The 26,269-nt window shown below is 34.6% G+C and overlaps 1 protein-coding gene across 1 annotated transcript; it reads left to right on the plus strand.

Moving 5' to 3' along the window:
- On the plus strand, positions 2,691–19,745 carry LOC109826206. The gene is made up of 3 exons (XM_020393202.1): positions 2,691–3,088; positions 3,177–3,219; positions 19,319–19,745. The coding sequence occupies exons 1-3, from the start codon at positions 2,807–2,809 to the stop codon at positions 19,441–19,443; spliced, it is 450 nt and encodes a 149-aa protein (XP_020248791.1). The 5' UTR covers positions 2,691–2,806; the 3' UTR covers positions 19,444–19,745.

The following is a 26,269-nucleotide window of genomic DNA, read 5'->3' on the forward strand; positions in this document are numbered from 1 at the left end:
CGAATTCGAATTCTGAATATTATTCGAGTCGAATTCGAACACGAATACGAATAGTGCTATTTGAGTCGAATTCAAATTCGAATAAGGCACTGTTCATTCAGATTCGATTCGTTTCCACCCCTAGTCAAAAGGACAAGACACAGATTGCAAGTTTGCACTTTATTGAGCTTGTTTTTTTAGCAAAGAAGTAGGCCATAAGCCACAGCTTCACAGCTTCTGTAGTAGTGATTGAGGAAGCACTTGGTTACAAACAAATTCATGTTCTTTTCTTCACCTGAAGCTACACAATCTAACACCTACTTTTTGTAGTTTACTTAAGCACTTGTTTGGCGACCGAAAATTAAATGGGAAATAGAAAGTAAAGAAAATAGAAATTACTTTTAGAATAACTTATTTTCTTTTCAAATTCTACTAGAAATTTTGTTTAACAATCGGAAGGCAAAAAATATGAAAAGCTGATGTGATATTATCATTTTTATATAAATAGTTTTTACCTGATATTGACTCTTGATGCCTCTGCTAATCTAAAGGTTAAGCCAAATGTTATAACTACTATGTTTTGATCCCAACGCCTAATTTAAGCTTGTCACTTTTTAAATTCTATTCAATGTGGGATTATACTCGCATTCTAATCCACTTGGCCGCCTAATTTGGGCCACCTGGCAGCCTAATTTTGGGCAGAGCGGCCAGCCTAGGCGGCCGCTTCACCTAGGCGTCGCCTAGCTTTTAAAACAAAAGAAAAAAACAACTTTTTAAACCCCTTACACGGCCTAAACCCGAACCCAAACCCGTAACACAAACTCGAATACATTACCCAAACCTAACACTATTCTCTATGTCTCTTTCTCCCACTCGTGCCGCTTCCTCTCTCAAACATTCAAACTCTCAACTCTCCCCCACCTCTTCCTACTCCCGCTGCCATCCACCTCCATCACCGCCAACTGGCGCTCCGCGTCCGCTTCCTCTCACGCCGCCAGCAGCCTTCCCCTCCCCTTGCGCCGCACCCTAGCTCCCCGTTCCTCGCCTAGAGCCTCCTCCCCTTGTGGGCCCCCACTCTCCCGATCTCCGCCGCAAGGAACCACCGCTCAGCCGCATCCTCTCCCCGTCACTACCGCACAATACCGGCCGATTCTCCCGCCTCTTCTCTTTTGCAAGTAACATTTTCATCTTTTTTTCACCGATCAATTTAATAGATAGTTAATATTGTTTAATTTAGTTCGATTAATTAATTTAATTTAGTTAATTAGATAATTTTGCTCAATTTTATTCATTGTTTCTAATTTTAGTAAATTTTACTTTAATCTTGTTCAATTTTATTCACTGTTCAACTTCAATTTAGTTAATTTTAGTTAATCTATGTAATTAATAATTGAGATTAAAATCTTGTTCAATTTTACATATACTCCTATAGAAGAGATGACTAAATAGTAAATAGATGTTATACTTAATAGATCAAGTTATGTGATATATTTGAATCTTTTATTTCTGTATTTATGCATAGTTGATTATGGATCTAAGCTTGCCATTTATGTTTCTTTTTGCAATTTTAAATGAACTTAATGCATATTTTTGAGAATTATTATAATTAAATAAATTTAAAAATAGGAAAACGCTTAGGCGCCTAGGCGCTAGGCCCCGACTTGAACGCCTAGTCCGCCTAGCGCCTTCTGTAACATTGTGTAGGAATGAAATTAAGGAATAAATACTTAAAAGTTGTAAAGAAGACTCTTGTGCACAGGAGAATAAGAAGCACCGAGTGATTTAAAAAACCCATAATTTTCTAAAATTAGAACATTTTTATAAAATAAACAATATTATTTTTTCTTTTCTTTCACATCACTTTCCATTCACTTTCTAGTTTTTTTAAGAAATTGAAATAGTTTAAAAGCTGATGAAGAACCTCTTCACTTTCCTTCACTTTCTAAAATGCCAAACAAGAAAAAGAATGGAAAGTGCCGTCACTTTCTAATTATTTATTCACCGTCTATTTACTTTCTTGTTGCTAAACACACGCTTAGCTTACGAACTGATCTTGTATTTTTTTCTCTGGCAATTAGATTTAGATTTACATCTTATCGTAATTATTATCTAATTTCATGGTTTTCATTTGCTTCATTAGTCATTCATCTTTCTACTGACCATAAATGGGCCTTTGAATAGTGTTAATTTTACGCAGTTGGGCGGGTGAAGGCCCAAAGCCCTATCAGCAAATCAAAGGACAAATTTTCAAAACAAACTCTTTTGCAAATTTATTTCCAAAAAATAACTCATTTCTCTCTTATTTGTAAAAACCGATCTGGTTTCAACCTCAGCGCTGAAACCAGGTCGGTTTTTACAAAAAAAAGTTCTAAAACTTCACATGAGTTGAACTCCCGTAAAGTTTAGCAGTTTTTAATTAAGCTGCTAAACTTCACGGGAGTTGAGACTTCACAGGAGTTGAACTCCCGTGAAGTTTAACAGTTTTTAATTAAGCTGCTAAACTTCACGGGAGTTCAACTCCCGTGAAGTTTAGCAGCTTAATTAAAAACTGCTAAACTTCACGGGAGTTCAACTCCTGTGAAGTTTTGGAACTTTTTTTTTGTAAAAACCGACCTGATTTCAGCGCTGAAGTTGAAACAAGATCGGTTTTTACAAATAAAAATTAAAGGGATCGTTTTTTTGGGAATAAAATTGCAAAAGGGATTGTTTTGAAAATTTGTCCGCAAATCAAATCAAGCAGGCGGAGCCGAGCTCCGATAGCAAAACCCAGCCCAAAAACCCTCGTCTCCCCAAAACAACAGAAAAAGGTGCTACACCTACCAAATCAATGGCGGCCTTGGCAAGCAGATTAGCGACGGAGAACGCCGTCAGTTTTCTCCGGCGATCTTTCAACCTCATCAGAACCCTAAGCACCTCTGCTCCTCCGTCTTTAGCTGTCGCCGCCTCCGCCGCTGCTGAGGTGGCAGAGGCGAGGAAATCAAAGCAGAGGAAGAAGAAGAACCTTTTCGAAGTGGCGCAGTTCTTGCCGAACTGGGGGATTGGGTTCCAGATGGCCAAGAGTCACTGGAGGGATGTCTCCTACGAGATAACAAAGATCAACCTCTATAAGGTTTTACTCTTGTCTTTTATCTTCTTTGATTTGATATTGTTTCTCTTTTTGAGGAATTTTGATTGGACTTGTTTGATGGCGAAATTAGGATGGGCGACATGGCAAGGCTTGGGGGGTTCGACACAAGGCCGGTGAGTTATTTTTTTGTTTATTTCCCCTAATTTTCTCAAAAATTTTCCTTTATGTTTATACTCAGCAATGTATGTAAATGGTATTACTCAAAGAATTTATTAGGATTTAGTTATCCGATTCAAACTATGGCCCGATTGTATTGAAAGTGGTACTAGTTTTAGATGCATTGCATAAAACTTTACATGGTGATAGCTGATTTCAACTTTATTTGATTGACATTTTGAGTAAGTTTTTAGAAGGAGATAGAAGGGAGTAGACAATTTTGCTTTCCCTTTCTCGTTCTAGAATTAGATATGTTATGCAGAAGATGATGGTTGGTTCGGAGGTGCACAAAGTTCTTGTCTGTCTACACTTAACTAGAACTAGAAAGTATTCATCCAAGTGGAATTAGAGTTATCAGCAAACACTTTATGTGCTTATTAATTGTAAATAGCATCACTAAGTATGACAAGCTTTAATGTACTACCTTGAATTGGCATCTTTGTATAACCTTCTCTTTATAATCTATGGTGTTTAGTTGCATATGATGTGTTGAAGTCTGAGCTACTGGTGTGGAAATGTCTGAGTGAGTTTCTACACTGGTGAAGTCCACAGGAATCAACTGGTTTAAGTGGATGAAATGAAGTCTTGCATAACTCCTACAGAGCACTCTTCGACCTCTCCTGCTGCTTTTCTGTGACCTTAACTTGACCTCTTTTAACATATATGATTATATGTCCCTTGAGTATATATGTAGCATCTTCTCCATACCCTTCAAAACATATCCTGCACAGACCATGATCATGAGCTTGGTGATATATTAGTCCATAACCTGCTGCTCCTACTTTCCTCAGTGTATAAACATTGCTACAGTTTCCTCCCAATTGGTCAACTAAATTGCTGTTTTACATCAACAGCAACTAATTCTTCACCACTTCAATCAATGAGCTCTTCCCTCTACACCTCGAATCCTACTTTGTTATGTGACTGCTTCGCTCGGGCTTCTGGATCCAACAAACATTGATAACTGGTGCTTTCTTATCTAATCTACAAGAACCGGGATCTTTTACCTGCTGTTTGAGTAAACCCAAGATAGCTACACATCTCCTGAACAAAGAATGTTAATCTTGACTCAATAGAGAGAGGTACTATGCTCAGAATGACTCAATGAGACCATAACTCTGCCATCATAAAACTAAAAAGAAAGAAGGGAAAATTACTAAAGATAAACACTTAAATTAGTATGTAAAATAAATCAAGCACTTAATGATGTTTGCGAATTATATCAAGTACTCAATGGAATGTGTTTCCCTACCTCTACTTTATTGCTGATCAGTTTCCTAGCATCATTCTGTGACTTCTGTCACCAAGTGGTGGTTTAATCACGCACGTAACACATGAGAAGTTGCTCCTGTCTAAGCTATTATTATTTCACTATGTGGTAATCATAGGCTCTGCTTTGATGAGTCCCTGGGTGTAAACTCCTTGGTCCACTCACTGCCCTTTCGTTTCCTATGTTGTAAATGTGCAACGGTCTATGTTTGTCACAACGTTATTTAATCTGTCTGGATGTAAAATTATTTTATGGACTAGTAAAATGATATCTGCTGATGTAGTATGCAATCAACAAACAATTTGATAGAATTAAGTTATGGTATGTTACTTAAAAATTATGGATCGAATGGAGGAAAATGGACGAAAATATGAGTTATAGCTCATAAAAATCATGAATTTTAAATTTAATTTTTGTCATTGGGTCAAAACGATAGAAAATGGACAAAGATCGTGGGTTATAACTTGTAAACTTGTGTGTTATAATCTAAAACTCGTGAATTTTGAAGTATACATACTTAATTGCCTTTAAGTTGAAACTAACGAAAATAAACAAAAATTGTGGATTACAGTACATTAAAATCATGAATTTTGAAGGTCTCGTACTTAATTGGTATTGGGTCTAGAGAAATAAAAATGGACGATAATTCATGGATTATAGCTTATGAAAATCACAAAATTTTAAAGTACGCATGCTTGATTGTCATTGTGTCAAAACGAACGAAAATGGACAAAAATTATGGATTATAGCCCATGAAAGTTTTGAAATACGCATTCTTTATTGCCATTGGGTCGAAACAAGCAAAAATGGGCAAAATGTGCGTTACAACCCATGAAGGTCACTAATTTTCAAGACGTATAATTAATTTTCATTGAATAGAAATGTAGAAAAAGTGCAAAAATTATGAGTTAACCCATGAAAATAAACAATTTTGAAGTGTACACAATTAATTGGCATAGGGTCGAAACGAACAAAAATGAACAAAAATTATGGATTGTAATTTATGAAAGAGTGAATTTTGAAATATACGTATTTAATTACCATTGGTTGAGACAAAAAAAGGACAGTAGTCATGGATTATAGTTATAGCTATTTTTGAAATATACATACTTAATTACCATTGGATCAAATTGAAGGAAATTGGACAAAAATTAAAATATAGCCCACTAAAATCACGAATTTTAAAGTATGTGTAATTAACTGTCACTGGGTCAAAACGAACAAAAAATAACAAATATTGTGGGGTTATAACCCACAAAAATTGTGAATTTAAAGTATGTATATTTAATTGCCTTTGGGTTGTGTCGAAACTTAATTGCCTTTGCGTTGGGTTGAAACTAACAAAAATGGTCAAAAATCATAATTTATACCACGAAAATCTTGAACTTTGAAGTTTCCATAATTAATTGATATTGGGTGGAAATAGACAAAAATGGAAAATAATCATGTGTTATATTAATAGCCCGTGAAATTCACAAAATTTTGAATCGAAAAGAACGTAAACGAAAAAAATTATGAGTTATATAGTCAAAGAAATTGCAAATTTTGAAATTTTATACATAATTGCATTTGGTTGGAACAAACAAATAAAATTGTGAAAATTTAAAGTATATATACTTATTTGCCATTTAAATCAGAAGAATAAAAATAAATAAATAGTATGAGTTGTAGGCTTGTAGCCCTTAAAAACCATGAATTTTAAAGTGCATATAGTTAAATATTAGGTTGAAACGAACGAAAATGGACGACGATCATAGGTTATAACATCATAAAAATTGTAAATTTTAAGTATGCATACTTAATTGTTGTTGAGTCGAAATAAATAAAAACAGTTATAGCCCATAAAAATTGCTAATTTTGAAGTTTCTGTACTTAATTGGCATTCGTCAAGAAAATGGACACCAACCAATGGGTCATATATCCTATGAAAATCGGAAAATTTTGAAATATGCATATCAAATTGTCATTCGGTCAAAATGAACGTAGGATAAAAATGTGAGTTAGCTCATGTAAGTCGCAAATTTTTAAATTTTTAAGTATTGTATAATTAATTGTCATTAGACTGAAACAAAAAATGGAAAGAATCATGGGTTTGCTCATTAAAATCATGCATTTTAAATTTTGCTATTGGGTTAGAATGAAGAACATAAACAAAAAACATGGGTTGCAGCTTAGTGAATAAAAATCGTGAGCCTATGAAAATCATGAATTTTGGAGTTCGCATACTTAATTGACATTGCATCGAAACAAATGAAAATAGATAATAATCATGTGCCATAGCCCATGAAAATCACTAAGTTTTGTAGTTCGCATGCTTATTTGTCATTTGGTCGAAATGAATGAAAATAGACAAAAAATCGTGGATTATATATTTCAAAAAATTCCTAATTTTAAAGTATGCACAATTAGTTTCAATTGGATCAAAACAAACAAAAATAGGCGCAAATCATAGGTTAGCCTATGAATCTATGAATTGAAGTACATGTACCTAATTATCATTCAGTTGAAATAAACAAAAAAGAGCTAAAATATTGGGTTCTAGCTCAAAATAATGAATTTTTAAATACGCGTGCTTAATTGCCATTTGATTGAAAAAACTAAATGAACAAAAACCATAGGTTATTGTCCATAAAAATCTTGAAATTTTGAAGTACGCATACTTAATTAACATTTGCTCAAAAGAATAAGAAATGGACAAAAATCATGAGTTATTATCTATAGAAATTATGAATTTTAAAGTATATACAATTAATTGCCTTTTGGTCGAACCAACCAAAATGGACAAAGGTTGTGGATATAATATACAAAAATCGTGAATTTTAAAGTATATATACTTAATTATCATTGGATCGATACGAATGAAAATAAACAAAAGTTGTGGATAATTAATTGCCAATAGATCAAAATAAATAAAAATGCAAAAAAATCGTGAGTTAGCCCATGAAAATCAAGAATTTTGAAGTGCGCATACTTAGAAACGAACATAAATGAATTAAAATTGTGAATTAGTCCATGAAAATTGTGAATTTTTTAAGTACACGTAATTGTCATTTGTCAAAAGAGCGAAACAGACAATAATCATATATTAGCCTATAAAAATTATGAATGCTGAATCGGACATACTTAATTGCCTTTGAGTCGGATCAACCAAAATGAGCAAAGATCGTGTGTGTTGTAACCCATAGGGATTATGAAGTTAATTGTCATTCGGTCGAAAAGAATGAAAATGGACAAAAATAGTGATAAGAACCATTGAATAATCACAAATTTTGAACTATGCATTCTTAATTGACATTGGGTTGAAACTAACGAAAATAAACACTAATCAAGCCTAGCGAAATCACAATATTTTGAAATACGCTGCTTCGCTGTCGTTGGGCTAAAACTAATGAAATTAGACAAAAATTTTGAGTTATTGCTCATGAAAATCGATAATTTTCAAGTATATCCTTAATTAATTGTCATTAGATCAAAATAGATGAAACTGAACAAATATCGTGTATTAACCCATAAAAATCATGAATTTTGAAGTTGCACTTACTTGCCACTATGTTTAAAAGAAAGAAAATAGACAAAAATCGTAGATTGTAGCTCATGAAATAATGAATTTTAAAATGCTTGACTAAATTTTCATTGAGTCGAAAATAACATAAATGGACAATAAACATGGGTCATAGCACATGAAAATCACGACTTTTAAAGCATGCATACTACTACTGAATGAAAATAAACGAAAACGGATAAAAATCATGGGTTATAACACATAAAAATTATGAATTTTAAAGTATGCATAATTAACTGTAATTGGGTGAAAAAATAAAAATAACAAAAATATGGGTTATATAGCCCATGAAATTTGCTAATTTTATTGTACGAAGGCCCCTTTCCAATTGGCTCACTATGAATGAAAATGGAAAAAAATTGAGGTTATAGCCCATTTAAATTGCTAATTTTAAAGTATGCATACTTAATTTTCATTGGTTCGAAACGAAAGACAATGAACAAACTTTATGGGTTAGCCCATGAAAATTAAGAATTTTGAAGTATGCGTACTTAGTTGTCATTGTATCGAAATGAATGAAGATTGACAATAATCGTGGGTTGTAGCTTATGAATCGTGAATTTTAAAATATGCGTACCTAATTGTCATTGAGTCGTAACAAATGAAAATAGATAAAAATCATAAGCTATCCATGAAAGTTGCGAAATTTTGAAGTGTGTATTTTTCATTGTCATTAGTTTGAAGCAAAATAAAAAGGACTAAAAAAACATATGTTGGCATTGGCAAAAATTCTAGAATTTTGAAATATGCGTACTTAATAATTTACAACGAGCTAAAAATGATAAAAATCATGGGTTAACCCATCAAAATTGTGAATTATGAAGTTCCCCTACTAAATTGGTATTAGCCAGAATGAAGAACAATGTACAAAATTATTGGTTTTATCCTATAGAAATCATGTATTTTGGCATACGCATACTTATTTTGCATTGAGTGATCTGAATTTAAGCAAATGTAATTGACCAAAATCGAGGGTTATAGCTTAGAAAAATCACAATTTTTTAAGTATGGATAATGAATTATCATTTTAATGAAATGAGCAAAATGGCTAAAAATATTATGAACTACATGTGTCATAGTCTGAAAATACAGAATATTGAAGTACGCATTTAATTGGTATTAGATTGAAACAAACAAAAATTATGGGTTATATAGCTCATGAAAATTGTAAAATTTTACGTGCCCTTACCATTGAGTTGAGATGAACAAAAAAAGGAAGAAAATCGTAGGTTATAGTAGCCTATGAAAATCATGAATTTTTGAAGTGCGAACGCATAATTGCAATTAGGCGAAATGAACGAAAATGAACTAAAAAATTGCATGTTATAGTTTATAAAAATTGTTAATTTTAAAGTATGTATATTTTAATATCTTTGGTTATGAAAATCAATAATATTAAAGTATGTATATTTTATTGTCATTGGATCGAAAAGCACAAAAAACAAAGTGGACAAAAATTGTTGGTTATATGACCCATGAAGATTATAAATTTTGAATTACACACTTATTTGTTATTGAGTCGAATCAAACAAAAATGAACAAAACAAGCGAGTTATATCTTATGATAATTAGGAATTTGAATTACCCATAATTAATTGACATTGTGCCAAAATAAACAAACATGGTTAAATTTATCGTAATGTTTGAAAAACGCAAACTTAATAGTTATTAGTAGAAAAAACTAGTAGGTTATCACCATAAAAATTCACGAATTTTGAAGAACACATCACTATTGGGTCAAAGCAAACAAAAATCGTTGCTAATGAAAATCACAATTTTTAAAATATGCGTAATTAATTACCATTCGGTCAAAACAACTGAAAGTAGCAAAAAATATTGCTAAGTATGCATATTTAATTTTCATTAGATTATATGCACAAAAATCATTGTAGTAGCCCATGAAAATCATGAATATGGAAATACGCATATTTAACTGTCATTGGTTAAAAAAGAACAACAATCATAGATTTTAGCCCATGAAAATAGTGTTTTTTATTAAAATTTGATAGTTGTCATCAAGAGTTGAAAAAATAAAAATGGATAAAAATTACGGGTTATAATCCATCAAAATCATAAAAATTTAAAGTATGTATACTTTACTGCTATTAGGCCAAAACTCAAAAGAACGAAAATTGAGTAGAATTGTGCTATAGCCCATATAAATCACAGATTTTGAAGCCCATATAAATCACAGATTTTGAAGTATGCATAATTAAGTGTCATTGATTTCAAATGAATGAAAATTGACAAAGATCACGGGTTACTCCTAAGGGTGCAAAATCGTATTCATATCCACAGATATATTCGTAACTAGATCTGTTAGCATATGAATATGATTACTCAAATGTTTAACCGATTGAATATGTTTGCAGATATTGTCATGTAGTGAAATATTCGGACCAGTATTCGAAATATCTGAATATATGTTGATCGTACATGAGTAATTGTTTCAATCCGGATCCGAAATATCTGTATCCAAAATTTCTGAATATATAGTTAAAAATAAATTTGATGATGAAGAGATCCAATCTTAGCTTTTCAGATATAACAAACATATTAATGAACTATCTTGTATCATATCGGCTATATTTTTTTGATATTATTTTATTTTCCCATAACTTTTTTGTTTCTGCATGTATATCTACATATATATCCGCATGTAGATCCATATTCGTATTCGGTTTTAGTAGATATGGATATGGGTTTTCCTTACCTAGACACATCTGTATTTGTGTCTATATTCGTGAATGACAAGTGGATACAAATATGGTAAGTATCATATTCTAGTCCAAATTGTTCGCACCCTTAGTTACCGCCCATAAAAATCGTGAATTTGAAGTTCATATACTTAATTGCCTTCAAGTCTGAAAGGAAAAAAACGAACAAAAATGATCCATAAAAGTTTTGAATTTTAAAGTTCCCATAACTAATTGACATCTAGTCACAATAAACGATAATAAAACAATAATCATCGGTTAAAGCCTGTGAAAATAGTGAAAATTTGAATCATGCATGCTTGACTACCATTAGGTTAAAATGAACAAAAATAGACAAAAATCATAGGTTGTCATGAAAATCGCAAAAAGTACAACATAATTAATTTGTCATTGGATCGAAATGGACAAAATGAATAAAAAATTATGGGTGTCCATGAAAATCAAGAATTTTTAAATACGCATACCTAATTGCCATTGAGTTGAAACAAATGAAAAGGAATAAAAAAATTTCAGTTGTAGCTTATGAAATCGTGAATTTTAAAATACGTGTTTCTAATTGCTATCGGATCAAAATGAAAAAAGGCAAAAATCATTGGTTATAGTCTATAAAAATCATGAAATTTTGAAGTATGTATACTTAATTTCTATTTGAAAAAAAAAAATAAAACTAGACAATAAAATTTGGTTTTGGCCCATAAAAATCATGGATTTTTAAGTATGCGTAATTAATTGTCATTGGGTCGGGACAAACAAAAATCGACAAAGATCATAGGATATCACCTGTAGAAATGGTGAATTTGAAGTACGCATACTTAATTGACTTTTGATAGATTTGAACAAAAACGAATAAAAGTAGTGAGTTATAGTCGATGAAAAATCTAGGATTTTGAAGTTCATATAATTAATTGACATTGGGTCGGGGCAAATAAAAATGGACAATAATGGCGGGTTAGAGCCTATGAACTTCGTGAACTTTTGAAGTATGCATGCTTAATTTTTATTGGGTCAATATGAATGAAAGTTAGCAAAAATTATGGATTATAAGCTTATGAAAATCTTTAAATTTTAAGTATGCACATTTATTTATCACTGGATCGAAACAATTAAAATAGACTAGAATCATGGGTTAACCATGAAAATCATGAATGTTGAAGTATGCGTGCTTAGTTGTTATTGGATCAAACAAACAAAATTGAACAAAAATCGTGAGTGCTCATGAAATCGTGATTTTCAAACATGCACACTTAATTGTCATTAGATTGGGATGAAGGAAAATGGACAAAGATGAGGGGTTATATAACCTATAAAAATCATGAATTTAAAGTACACATTTAATTGCCTTCGGTTCAAAATGAATGAAAATGAACAAAAATCATGGGTATATAACTTATAAAAACTATGAAATTTTAAAAGTCCTCTATTTGGTTCACGTTGAATTGAAACAAACAAAAATGAATAATAATCATGAGTAGCCAATAAAAATCGCAATTTGCATGCTAAATTACCATTGTATTGAAACGGATGAAAATAGGCAAAAATTGTGGGTTATTTCTCATAAAATTGTTAGTTTCTAAGTATGCATAGTAAATTGGCATTTGATAGAAATGAACAAAATTGAAAAATAATCATGGGTTAGTCCTTGAAAGTAAATAATTTGAAGCGTGTGTATTTAATTGTTGTTAGGTTGAAACGAATGAAAATAAATAAAAATTGTGGGTGATAGCTCATTAAATCATAAATTTAGAGAAACGTGTACTTAATTTTCATTGGGTTGAAACTAACAAAAATGGATAAATATAATGGGCTATTAGTCTATTGAAATTGTGAAGTACACATAATTAAATCGCATTTGGTCAAAAGAACGAAAATGGAAAAAAATATGAATTATAGCCTATGAAAGTCACGAATTTTGAAACATGCGTAGTTTGTTGTCATTATGATGAGATAAACAAAAATGGACAAAGACCGTGGATTATAACTTATAAAAATTATGAATTTCTAGTACGCGTAGGTAATTGACCTTGGGTTGAAATGAACAAAAATAAACAAAAAATCACGAGTTACAGACTATGAATATCGTGAATTTTGAAATTACCATTGTCAATTAACATTAGGTCAAACCAAGCGAAAATGAACACTAATCATGGGTTATAGCCCATGAAAATCGCAAAATTTAAGATGTGCATGCTTAATTGTCATTGGATTGAAACAAATGAAAATAAAAAAAATAATGATTTTGCCCATAAAAATCCCTAATTTTCATGTAAGCAAATAAATTGCCAATTGATCAAGACTAAAAAATAAAAAGAAAAAAAAATTGTGGGTTAACCCTAGAAATCATGAATTTTGAAGTTTGTATATTTAATTTTCATCGGGTTGAAATGAGCGAAATGAACAAATTTTGCAGGTTATAGCTCATGAGATTGTGAAATTTAAAATACTTGTACTTAATTTCTATTGGACCGTAAAAGATAAAAATGAAAAAAGATAAGATAGTGCGTTATAGCCCATAAAAATTGTGGATTTTGAAGATGTCGTACTTAATTGATATTTGGTCGAAACAGGCGAGAATGGACTGTAGTCATTGGTTCCCTAATTTTCATGTAAGCAAATAAATTGCCAATTGATCAAGACTAAAAAATAAAAAGAAAAAAATTGTGGGTTAATTCTAGAAAATCATGAATTTTGAAGTATGTATATTTAATTTTCATAGGGTTGAAATGAGCGAAATGAACAAAAATTGTAGGTAATAGCTCATGAGATTGTGAAATTTAAAATACTTGTACTTAATTTCTATTGGACCGTAAAATATAAAAATGGACAAAAATCATGAATTATAGCTCATAAAAATCAGGAACTTTGAGTATGCGTAATTAATCATCATTGGGTTAGAACGAATGAAAATGGATAAAGATCATGGATTATAACCCATAAAAATCATGAATTTAAAGTGCACATACTTATTTGTCGTTGGGTTGAAATGAATGAAAATGAAAAAAGATAGTGCGTTAGAGCAAGTCCAGCAAGCTCCCAGTTGGGAGTCCTAGTCAGCAAGCTCTCAAGAGCTCTCAAGCATTTTGGTATAAAAAATTATTAAAATAGGCCTTGAGAGCATCTTCTTATTTTATGGAGCTCCAACAAGCTCCTAGTTAGGAGCTCCAACAATATCAAAAAAAACCCTCTTCTATTTTAATATTTTACCCATTATTTTTAATTATATTTAAACCTCTTGTATTTTATTTCTAACCGTTGGATACGGCCTTCGAGGGAGCTCACACGGTCTTCGAGGCAACCCACGGTCTTCGAGGGAGCGCACACGGTCTTCAAGGTAACCCACGGCTTTCGAGGGAACGCACACGGTCTTCGAGGTTGGGCACGAACTTCGAGGCATCACAAACTTTGACCGTCAACCGACTGATTCCTATAAAATTCGATGCCTTCTCACCTCAACCCATCGTCTCCCAGAACAAAATGTCTAGCTCATCTAGCTTTAGCGATGATGAAATGATGAAGACGTTCTTTCTTATGGGAGCTGCTGTCGTCGAGGAAGAAGAACAAGGATGATGAAATGATGAAGACGTTCTTTCTTATGGGAGCTGCTGTCGTCGAGGAAGAAGAACAAGGGAAAGATTCAACTTCAGTTCAATACAAAAGACGTATCGTGTTCCACTGATACCGACTGGAAGGCCACAATCGGTTGTTCCAAGATTATTTTGCTGACACACCAACATATCCTCTTCATTATTTTCGTCGAAGATTCAGAATGTCGCGTTCGTTATTCCTTCGAATCCACGACGCTGTCGTCGAACATGACAAGTACTTCGTCCAAAAGAGGAATGGTGCTGGACAGTTAGGACTATCTAGCCTTCAAAAGATTACTGCAGCTATGCGGATGCTCGCATATGGAGCATCCGCTGACGCCGTTGACGACTACGTTCGGATCGGTAAAAGTACGTCGCTTGAGAGCGTGAAGAGGTTCGTTCGATCGATTATCAACATCTTTGGGGAGGAATACATTCGTTCACCGACTAATGAAGACGTTGCACGCCTGCTCGAGGAAGGTTCACAACGAGGTTTTCCTGGTATGCTTGGGAGCATTGACTGCATGCACTGGGTATGGAAGAACTGTCCAACCGCCTGGCAAGGTATGCATATTGGGCATTTTCATGAACCTACAATTATTTTAGAGACCGTAGTTAGCAAAGATCTTTGGATATGGCATGTCTTCTTTGGACTGTCGGGGTCTCACAATGACCTCAACGTACTACATCGTTCACTGGTTTTCGCACAACTTGCGGAGGAAAGAGCTTCACCGTGCAACTATACTGTTAATGGCCACGAGTACAATATGGGATACTATCTCGCCGATGGGATTTACCCAGAGTGGTCCACATTAGTGAAGACTATTCCAGCACCGCGAGGAAACAAACATAAATACTTTGCTCAACAACAAGAGAGCGCAAGAAAAGATGTTGAGCGAGCTTTTGGCGTGTTGCAAGCTCGATTTGCGATTGTTCGTGGACCAGGACGTTTCTGGCAACCTAGTGTGCTGAAAGACATCATGACAGCTTGCATCATAATGCATAACATGATTGTTGAAGATGAACGAGATTGTCAATTGGATAACAACTTCGACTTTAATGATTCGATACCAGTCGTTGAACCTTCTCATGTGCAGACGGTGCCTCTAACTGAGTTCATCCAAAATCATCATCGGATCAGGAACACGCAAACACACAAATCACTAAAGAATGATTTGATCGAGCATCTGTGGCAGCTCAAGGGATCCATCGACGAGGATTAAGTTTCTAATGTAATTTCAGCAAAGAAGTTCGAGTTGTTGTACTACGCCAATTTTCTTTTCAATGAAGTAGTTGTTTTCATTAAATGCCAAAATTTTCAACTTCAAGTAGAATCATAAATCTAATACAAGATAATTAGGAAGAGCTAATTAGGATGCGATGCGAGTACAATCATAAATCTAATACAAGATAATATATGATAATTAGGCAGAACCCTTAGACATCCACCTCTCCAATATCTTTGCCTGACGCATTTCAAGGTATTGTCGTTGAACTAAATTGAGTGTTGAGAGATCCATCTTCATGATGTCGTCATCTTGTTTCTTTTGTTTTAGCTCTATTTTTTGATTTGTGGTTTCCTTCATCCACGCGAAAGCCTCTCCCATGATGGACTTAGCGGACTCAGAGTTTTCCACATTTTGTTTCCTCTTGAGCTTTGCCGCTTTCCTCCCTTCAGGCCTTGCTATAACATCATCCGAGCCAGTGTTCAACTCGATGGGGGTCGCTGGTATGGAATTGTTTGGTGAGAAATCAGAGTATGTGGTTCTTCTCGGCTGTGATCGAATCTTATTGTAAGTTTCCATTTGTTGGATCCACTTTTGATGATGACGCAACTCAACCCAGCAATGGTCAAACACGAATGGCTTACCATAAAGAGATTGATATAATTCTTTTACTTCTGCAGTCTACACAAGAGTTAATTTTAGAATAATCAAACATAATTAAACATATTGAATCTGAGCAAACATAATCAAACATAATCAAACATAATTAAATATTTACCTGGTCAATAATTCCCGTACCAGATCTTTGTCTTCCTTCAATCTGAGCAACGCACCCACAAAATTTGTTGACGGACAATTGAATCGTTGACCAACGATGCATCATTTGGTTTGGCGTGCGGCTCGTTGGATCGGTGGAGTATAGGATAAAATAGTCGTTAGCTCGGTGCCAAAACTTATCTTTATGTTGCCCCGTACCTTGGATGGCGTCTTGGCTCGTGTTCAGCCAAACAGACACAAGAAGCTTATCCTCGTGGACAGTCCAATTTTCGGACCGCGTGTAAGCCTTCTTCTTCTTTGTGGTCGGTGTTTCTTGGGATGACACTTGTTGTGTTGCGGATTGCGATAATTCGATGGGGTTACATTCTTCTACGACTTCTGTATAGAACGGCGGGTATAAGGTCGATCCTTCACCGGCAAGGAGGTGCGAATAATAGTTTTGTGAGGGATCCATGAGATTTGTAATTTGATAGGGAACTATAGATTTTTTTTTATGAGAGAGTTGTGTGGAATGATTTGTGTATTGAAGTAAAACGAATTTATAGAAGATTTTTTACAACGGTAAATTTTTCAACGGCATCTTTTTTTAACGGCTGAATTCTGGATAAGCTTCTTGTGTCGGTGTTTCATACAACGGTAAAATTTCAACTCAAGAGGTCACAACTCAGCCAATTAAAAAAAAAATCCCAAATCAAAACACCAAATCCCAACCTCAAACAACGCACCCAAATAAAAAAAAAACAAAACACTTCATCTTCTCCCCAAATCCCAACCTCAAACAACGCACCCAAATAAAAAAAAACAAAACACTTCATCTTCTCCCCAAATCCCAACCCCAAATCCCACCCCTTCGACAACCTCAAACAGCACACCCAACCCCACCCCTTCGACAGTCGGAGGCCTCTTCGCCATCATCATCTCCGATCCCACCCCGTCGGCATGCGGAGGCGCAATCGGAGGCACCCCAGCCACCATCAGTCTCCGATCCCACTCCGAACGCCACCCCTCATCTCCGCGAACGCCAGCATCTCCGCGAACGCCATCATCTTCGGACTAGTGATTTTTGAGGGGGTTTTTTGTAAATCCTCTCCCAGTTGGGAGCTCCCAAGCGCTCCACAAATTTGTGGAGCGCTTGGGAGCTCCGAAGCTCTCCACCGCCACGTCGGCCTAAGGAGAGGGGCTTGGGAGGCCTTCAGAGCTTGCTGGAGGGGGGGCTGCCAACTTCCACAGCCACGTCAGCCTTCAGAGCCTCCTTCAGAGCCTCCTTCAGAGCTTGCTGGACTTGCTCTTATAGCCCATAAAAATTATGAATTTTAAAGATGTCGTACTTAATTGATATTTGGTCGAAACAGTCGAGAATGGACTGTAGTCATTGGTTCCCTAATTTTTTTTCATGTAATCAAATAAATTGCCAATTGATCAAGACTAAAAAATAAAAAAGAAAAAAAATTGTGGGTTAACCCTAGAAAATCAAGAATTTTGAAGTATGTATATTTAATTTTCATCGGGTTGAATTGAGCGAAATGAACAAAAATTGCAGGTAATAGCTCATGAGATTATATGAAATTTAAAATACTTGTACTTAATTTCTATTGGACCGTAAAAGATAAAAATGGACAAAAATCATGAATTATAGCTCATAAAAATCAGGAACTTTGAGTATGCGTAATTAATCATCATTGGGTTAGAACGAATAAAAATGGATAAAGATCATGGATTATAACCCATAAAAATCATGAATTTAAAGTGCACATACTTATTTGACTTTGGGTTGAAATGAACGAAAATGAAAAAAAATAGTGCGTTATAGCCCATAAAAATTGTGAATTTTGAAGATGTCGTACTTAATTGATATTTGGTCGAAACAGGCGAGAATGGACTGTAGTCATTGGTTATCGCGCTTGAAAATCATGAAGTTTCAAAGTATTTGTGCTTATTAGCATGGGGTCGAAACAAAGGAAAATGGACAAAAATCACGGGTTATATGTCTCTAATAATCTCAATGAACAATTAACACTGAGGGTAAATTGGACATCATGCAATTTGCTTTCTCCTTGGGCTCCGTTTGGTATGCCCAATACCAAAGCCACTATGGGGAAGATAACGCTGCGTAATAAAGGACTACATAAGGGAGAGCTTGGACTCTAGCGTAAGAAGGGAAACAGATAATGACCCACTGATGGTATGAACTTGAGCAAAACCATAGGACCTCGTCAACCTGAGGTTACCTGTTTACTTGTACTTCTTGCTCTCTTTTAATTTTTTTCGACCGTGCTTGTTTTAAGTTCTTTGTTCAGAGACTATGGTAATTTATTGTCTCACAAAAGGGTCCACAAATTAAAAGGTACTAATGCAGTTGATTAAGGTTGTCAATGCCTGCTCAAGCATTATGTTCTTCAAGATAGTACTGGGAGTTCTAGCTTTCTAGTATGTTGCTGAGTTAAATATTAGCTCTTGAACGTATCCTATATAAAATAGTTAGAATATTATTGAATTTGTTTTCTCTTGCGGACGACTTCCTTTATATTGTCCCTTTTAGGGAGAGACATTTTGTCTTATTGGTATAACTGTACCGCCCTCAATTTGCTCTTTGATTTGATTATCTTAATCTATCTTAATCATGATGCCTTTAGTGTTTTGCATGACATGACCTGCTTGATGTGCTATTGCAGATTTGACCATCTCTACCTTTATTTTCCTTCCTCACGAAATTGAGTATAATTATATCAAAAATATTTTCAAAATGCACAAGGCATTAACATCAGTCGAAGTATTTCACATAATATATGAATGTGTCTAGTACAGGTTTTATTTTGTTGTGTGTAAACATCTGCATTCCTAGTTTATTTCTCATTTGCTTATGGGAATCAAAATTTAGTTAGTTCAGCTACAATCAATCCTCATATGTTCTCTGTTTGTGCAGGCATAGCAGTCGCGGATGCTCCTGTGAAAATCAGCGGAGTTCACAAACGTGGATGGAAATATATAGCAGATAGCAAGAGAAAAGTAATTGAGACCAAGCCAGCAGAGGAGCCGACTCCAGCGTAGTCTTGTTCCTGCTCATATTTCCTCACTTTTTCCCCTTCTCACCTTTTCCCCTCTTCAGCAGCCGGGTCTTAATTTCTTTCCCTGCTTTGTTATGTGAGGGATTTGATTTTTGAATGAGTCGATGTATTAAGAGATGCACATGAGATGCGGTCTAATAAAATACACGTCAATGTGAAGCTGGGACAATGATGGAAATGTCAATGAAGCCTCCATAATTGTTTTTTATTTTATTTCATTTTATTTTTATTCTCCAGAAATGCCAATATTAAGCTTAGAATGACGAAACTGAAATTGAATATCAGCATCTGATGCTTGTCCAGATACATGTACGAAAGAAGCGTAGCAAATTCTAGCAAAGAGAGTTTGTGCGATGATTTTGTTGTTTCAAGCTTCCTTTCATTATTTTGTTCCGAGGGGAAAATAACATGCTCATCAAATAGCCAGTAAAAATTGTATGTGAATGGGGTATCTCCCCGTTCCAATTACTGTTAGCCCCTGTTACAACTTTTTTTCGATGGGCACAAGAAGTCGTCAGGAGTTGGAAATAATGGCCCAATAGGTCCAATTACGGCCCACCGAATACCAGACCATTTTCACGTTAAGAAGACCCAGCTACGATCCATGTTCTACTGTTTAATTTTACATCGTGTTTTCTGTTGTTGAAGTTTGTTTGTAGAACTGACGATCCCTTGAAACTTATTTTTCCACTCGGTCAAATTTACTACGCAAAACCATAGACCAAGACCCAGGATATATGTCAACCTATGTAGGGTGTAATAATTGTTGGAATTATATAATAAAGATAACTTAAAACTTGGGTTTGTAGAGGAAAGGAGGAAAACTTTAGTCCCACATTGGAAAAGAGATGGGAAGATAGGCTCTTTATAAGCCTTCCCTTTCTCTCCTATGCCTAGAAGAAAACAAAGGTTATGCTCCACACCACACACGCGCACGCTGGCCGGGCCGGGCTCGGGTTCGGGTCGGGTGGCGCGCGCACACGACCTGCGGACACGAATGCCACACGACCTGCGGACACGAATGCCGCTCCGGATTAATGGGCCTTTAATCTGATACATTTTAATTTTTGAATAATTAAAATGTAATATTTATTTTTGAACAATTAACATGTGATAAACGTTTTGTAACGGTTAAGAGAATTAAATTTTATTGTCTAAACAGTTAAGATTCCCAACATTCCAAGAAACTAATTTTGTGCTGTTTAGAATAGTAACATGATTAACATTCTGGTTTTTATGTTAATGTTGTCTGCAATTCTTAAAAACGAAATGTTACAATGCATGATTATTCTGTTGAATGAATGCTTTATATATTTCTGCTGCATTATAATAACAAAAATATTCATTCATCATCAGATTATGGCTACAAGTGAAGTTATGTCTGCTAAACCAGAGAAGTTTGATGGGAATAATTTTCGTCGTTGGCAAAACCAAATGAGATTTTGGTTAACAACCCTACATCTAATAACAGCCATAGAACCAGATAACCCATCTTCATCTAGACCAGTTACTAGGCAATCTTCCTCATCTTCCTCCACAGATTCCATTCCTATCCCAAGAACACCTCAAGAAATAGAGTATCATTGTCTACACAGAATCTTAGGAGCTTTATCTGATAGGTTATATGATATATATTATACTATCACTAATGCTAAAGTTCTGTGGGAAACCCTAGAGAAAAAGTATGGTTTAGATGATATGGGAATTAAAAGATTTAAAGCTTCTGATTTTAACAAATTTAAAATGGTAGATTCTAAACCAATGAATGAGCAAATTCATGAATTTGAACATATAGTTCACCAATTAAAAGTGAATGGATCCATCTTAGATGAAACGTTTCAGATAGCCTGTCTTATAGACAAACTTCCCGAGTCCTGGTCAGATTTTGCCAAAAACCTTAACCATACCCAAGGAGATCTTACCCTAGAGCAAGTATTGAATTCTATTAGAATTGAAGAGCAACATAGACTCAGGGAGAAAAATGTGACAAAATCTGAACCCAAAGAACCCAAAGTAAACAATGTTGAATCCAAACCCTTTCCCCAACACAAGAAACGTCCCTTCCACCAAAATCAAAATAAAACATTTAAGAAGAAACCCTATCATCAAAATAAGAACCATGTTCACTTTCAAAAGAAGGAAGGAGCTGAACGTCGAGCCTGCTTCGTTTGTGGAAGAACCAACCATCTTGCTAAGGACTGCTTTTTCAAGAAAACTGAACCACCCAAGCCTAGGAAGGGAGGACCTCCACCTAATAAGTCACAAGTAAACATGGTGACTTCCAGTCCAGCTGAGGCTGCTTTCAGGTCTGTTCTCTTCACTCCTGAAGTAAACATGACCTTTCAAGCAAATGATTGGTGGATTGACACTGGAGCTAATATTCACGTTTGCTCTAATCAATCTTTGTTTTCCACCTATCAGGTCTCAAGTAGAGGAACTGTGACAATGGGAAATAATAATGTGGCTCCTGTATCCGGAATAGGTCGGATCAACCTAAAGCTGACTTCTGATAAGACTTTGATCCTGCAGGATGTCCATCATGTACCAGACATTAGGAGAAATTTAATTAGCGGATCTTTATTAGTGCAACAAGGCTACAAACTTGTTTTTGAATCAAATAAAGTTGTAATAACTAAGGGTTTGAACTTCATTGGAAAAGGTTTCTTATGTGATGGTCTTTTTAAATTGAATGTTAAGAATTCTACTCTTGCATCTCCAATAGCTTTGAATATTGAACCTTCCATCACTTGGCATCAAAGATTAGGACATGTGAATTATAATTCAATTAAAAGATTGATGCATCTCAATATAATTCCAAAGCTTAATATAAAAGATGATGAAAAATGTGAAATATGTGTAGAAGCCAAACTTCCTAAGAAACCATTTAAAACTATTGATAGAGATTCTGAGATATTAGAACTCATCCATAGTGATGTTTGTGATTCAGGAAGAACAACTAGAGGGGGTAACAAATATTTTGTAACTTTTATAGACGATTGCTCTAAATATTGTTACCTCTACTTAATTAAGACTAAAGATGAAGTCATAAACAAATTTAAAATATATAAAGCAGAAGTTGAAAATCAGTTGGATAGGAAAATTAAAATACTAAGATCAGATAGAGGTGGTGAGTACACTTCTAATGAATTAAAACAATTCTGTGAAGATAATGGAATTATTCATGAAATAACTGCTCCATATACACCTCAATCTAATGGAGTAGCTGAGAGAAAGAATAGAACACTAATGGACATGGTAAACTCAATGTTAATTAATTCTGGTGTGCCAGAAAATTTATGGGGAGAAGCTCTCATGACTGCATGTCATATACTAAATAGAATTCCATTCAAGAAATCTGATAAAACCCCTTACACAATTTGGAAGAATAGAAACCCTAATTTAGATCACCTAAAAGTGTGGGGGTGCTTAGCAAAAGTCAAAATACCTGAGAATAAAAGAAAGAAGATTGGCCCTAAAACTGTAGATGGAATTTTTATTGGCTATGCTTCTGATAGTAATGCAAATAGATTTTTAATAATCAACTCTGACATTAATGAGATAGCCAACAACACCATAATTGAAGCTAGGGATGCACATTACTTTGAAAATATTTTTCCTTACAAGACCAGAATAAACAACACAGGCCCTAGCTCTAATAATTCAGATCCTAGTTCTAATCAAGGTGAAACTAGTTCTAAACAAATTAGACCACTAGAAAGTCCAGAGGAGCCTAGGAGAAGTAAAAGAACTAGAATAGAAAAGGTCCATGAAGATTTCTATGCATTACTTGTAGAAGATTCTCCAGTTACATTTGAAGATGCAATGAAATCAGTAGATGCTCCATTTTGGAAGGAAGCTATAAATAATGAGATACAATCTATAGTTCAAAATCATACTTGGGAACTAACTGATCTTCCTTCAGGATGTAAAACCATAGGATGTAAATGGGTGTTTAAGAAGAAACTTAGACCTGATGGAACAATAGATAAATATAAAGCCAGATTAGTAGCTAAAGGATATACCCAAAAGTCTGGTATTGATTATTTTGATGTCTATTCTCCAGTAGCTAGGATTACTACCATTAGAGTCCTCATAGCTCTAGCATCCATTCACAAATTAATAATACATCAAATGGATGTTAAAACTGCATTTTTAAATGGAGACTTAGATGAAGAAATTTATATGGATCAACCTGAGGGATTTATAGCTTCTGGACAAGAAAAGAAAGTATGCAAGCTTATTAGATCACTATATGGTCTCAAACAAGCCCCAAAACAATGGCATATGAAATTTGATGAAATTATACTATCTTATGGATTTGTAATTAATCAAACAGATGAGTGTGTATACCATAAAATAGATAAAAACAACAAAATTGTGATATTATGCCTATATGTTGATGACATTCTTATTTTTGGTTCTGACATACAAATCATAAATGATATCAAACACTTTTTATCACAAAATTTTGACATGAAAGATTTAGGTCAAGCTGACCTAATTCTTAATACTAAAATCATGAAAAATGAGAATGGATATGTGCTATCACAATCACATTACATAGAAAAAATCCTCAAGAATTTTTATGATCCAAACTGTCAACCTGTTTCCACTCCATATGATCCTAATGTACATCTAAAGAAAAATACAGGTCATCCTCAATTACAAAGAGAATATGCACAAATAATTGGATCATTAGGATTCCTAACAAACTACACCAGACCTGACATTGCTTATGCAGTAAATAGACTTAGTAGATATACATCAAATCCTGATAAGAGTCACTGGGATGCTTTAGAAAGAATTTTGAGATACCTAAAAGGAACTATAAATTATGGTTTACACTATAAAGGTTATCCATCTGTACTAGAAGGTTATTCAGATGCAAATTGGATTAGTGACTCAGTAGATGTAAAATCCACCACAGGATTTGTGTTCCTTTTAGGAGGAGGAGCTGTGTCCTGGAAATCTACTAAACAAACTGTAATGGCTAGAAGTACAATGGAATCAGAAATGATAGCTCTTGATACTACTAGTATAGAAGCTGAATGGTTGAAAGATTTACTAACTGAAATTCCACTAATGCAAAAACCATTACCAGCTATTTCTATTCATTGTGATTGCAGGTCAGCGATTGACAAATGCCATCAAGAGAATGCAAATGTGAAGATGAATCGACACTTGAAAGTGCGACATAAATCCTTGAGATATAAGATGAAAAACCATATAATAGCCTTAGATTTTGTAAGATCAGAGAAAAATCTTGCAGATCACTTAACTAAAGGCTTATCTAGGGCAGTGGTCCTAGAATCATCGAGGGGGATGGGGTTAAGCCCATAAGAAAAATCACTGCAGTGGCAACCCAACCTCGCAGAGGTTCAATGGGTAGAAACAAACTGAATGAGTGATTAATTGTGAGGAGCACTGAATTTATTTGCTCCCATCCCTAGGATGATCAGTGCTCATAAAAAGCAAGTGAAAGGTTGAGTCTAACTCTTAATGAATCCAAGACCCATGAGGCAGGATGCTTACTTGCTCGCATCCTTATTAGGATTCACCTATATGTGTGTAGTTGTGAGGCCGCGACTATGGGATCAGGGCTGCTCCCTAGTAACACACATGAAAGATACCTGCGCAAGGCCGATAATAGCGCAACCCGTTTAGAATTCTTCAAAACTATACTATGTGTGCTTTCTGTAGAAATCCGATAAATGAGACTGGTTCAAGGCGAAGTCCACCAAGCTCTCACGGATCTATACAACTGTCACTAAGTGAAGGTTCAAACCGAAAGGTACCTCCACCTATTACATAGTATAAGGGAACCAGCAATCTTATTTATTTATTTTTAAGTTCGTCTTTTATTGTTATTTCTGAATTATTTTAAGTTTTAAGTTATGTGGGGGATTATTGGAATTATATAATAAAGATAACTTAAAACTTGGGTTTGTAGAGGAAAGGAGGAAAACTTTAGTCCCACATTGGAAAAGAGATGGGAAGATAGGCTCTTTATAAGCCTTCCCTTTCTCTCCTATGCCTAGAAGAAAACAAAGGTTATGCTCCACACCACACACGCGCGCGCCGGCCGGGCCGGGCTCGGGCTCGGGTTCGGGTCGGGTCGGGTGGCGCGCGCACACGAGCTCCGGATTAATGGGCCTTTAATCTGCTACATTTTTATTTTTGAATAATTAAAATGTAATATTTATTTTTGAACAATTAACATGTGATAAACGTTTTGTAACGGTTAAGAGAATTAAATTTTGAAACGGTAATATTCATGAGATTTAAATCAGAATCAAAACGGAAAATATTTTTTTTATGAGAATTAAAATCGGTAATAAATGAAAACGGATTTTTATTAAATCGGTAATTAAAACCGAATCGAGTTTTTATGAGAATTAAATCCGCGGGATTTGTAACGGTTGTTTTTTTCCCCTATAAAAACCAACACCTGCCGAAGGCTAAAGACACAGATTTACAAACGAATTTCTCTTCTTCTTCTCTTTCAAAATATTTGCTATTATATTCTGTTGGTTCCCTGAAAGTCTAGAAGAGTTCGCAAAGCCTTCTTGAAGCTCGTGCCGACGAGAAGGAGGTCGCCTGACCGATGGTCGTTGTATCTCCGGGAACTTTTGCCACGTAGCCCTGTACGAGAGGGGGCAATTAGATTCTTGGGACAGTGCTTGCACGCCTCGACCATCAGGCTATATTCTAAACTCAGCTTAATTTTATATCTATTTTTAATCATTATCTAATTCTGTTAAAACTGCATTTTGTGCTAATTACACTCTAAACAGCTTATATTCCCAACA

This window comes from Asparagus officinalis, chromosome 10 (assembly GCF_001876935.1).
Source record: "Asparagus officinalis chromosome 10, Aspof.V1, whole genome shotgun sequence".
Classification (NCBI taxonomy): Eukaryota; Viridiplantae; Streptophyta; class Magnoliopsida; order Asparagales; family Asparagaceae; genus Asparagus; species Asparagus officinalis.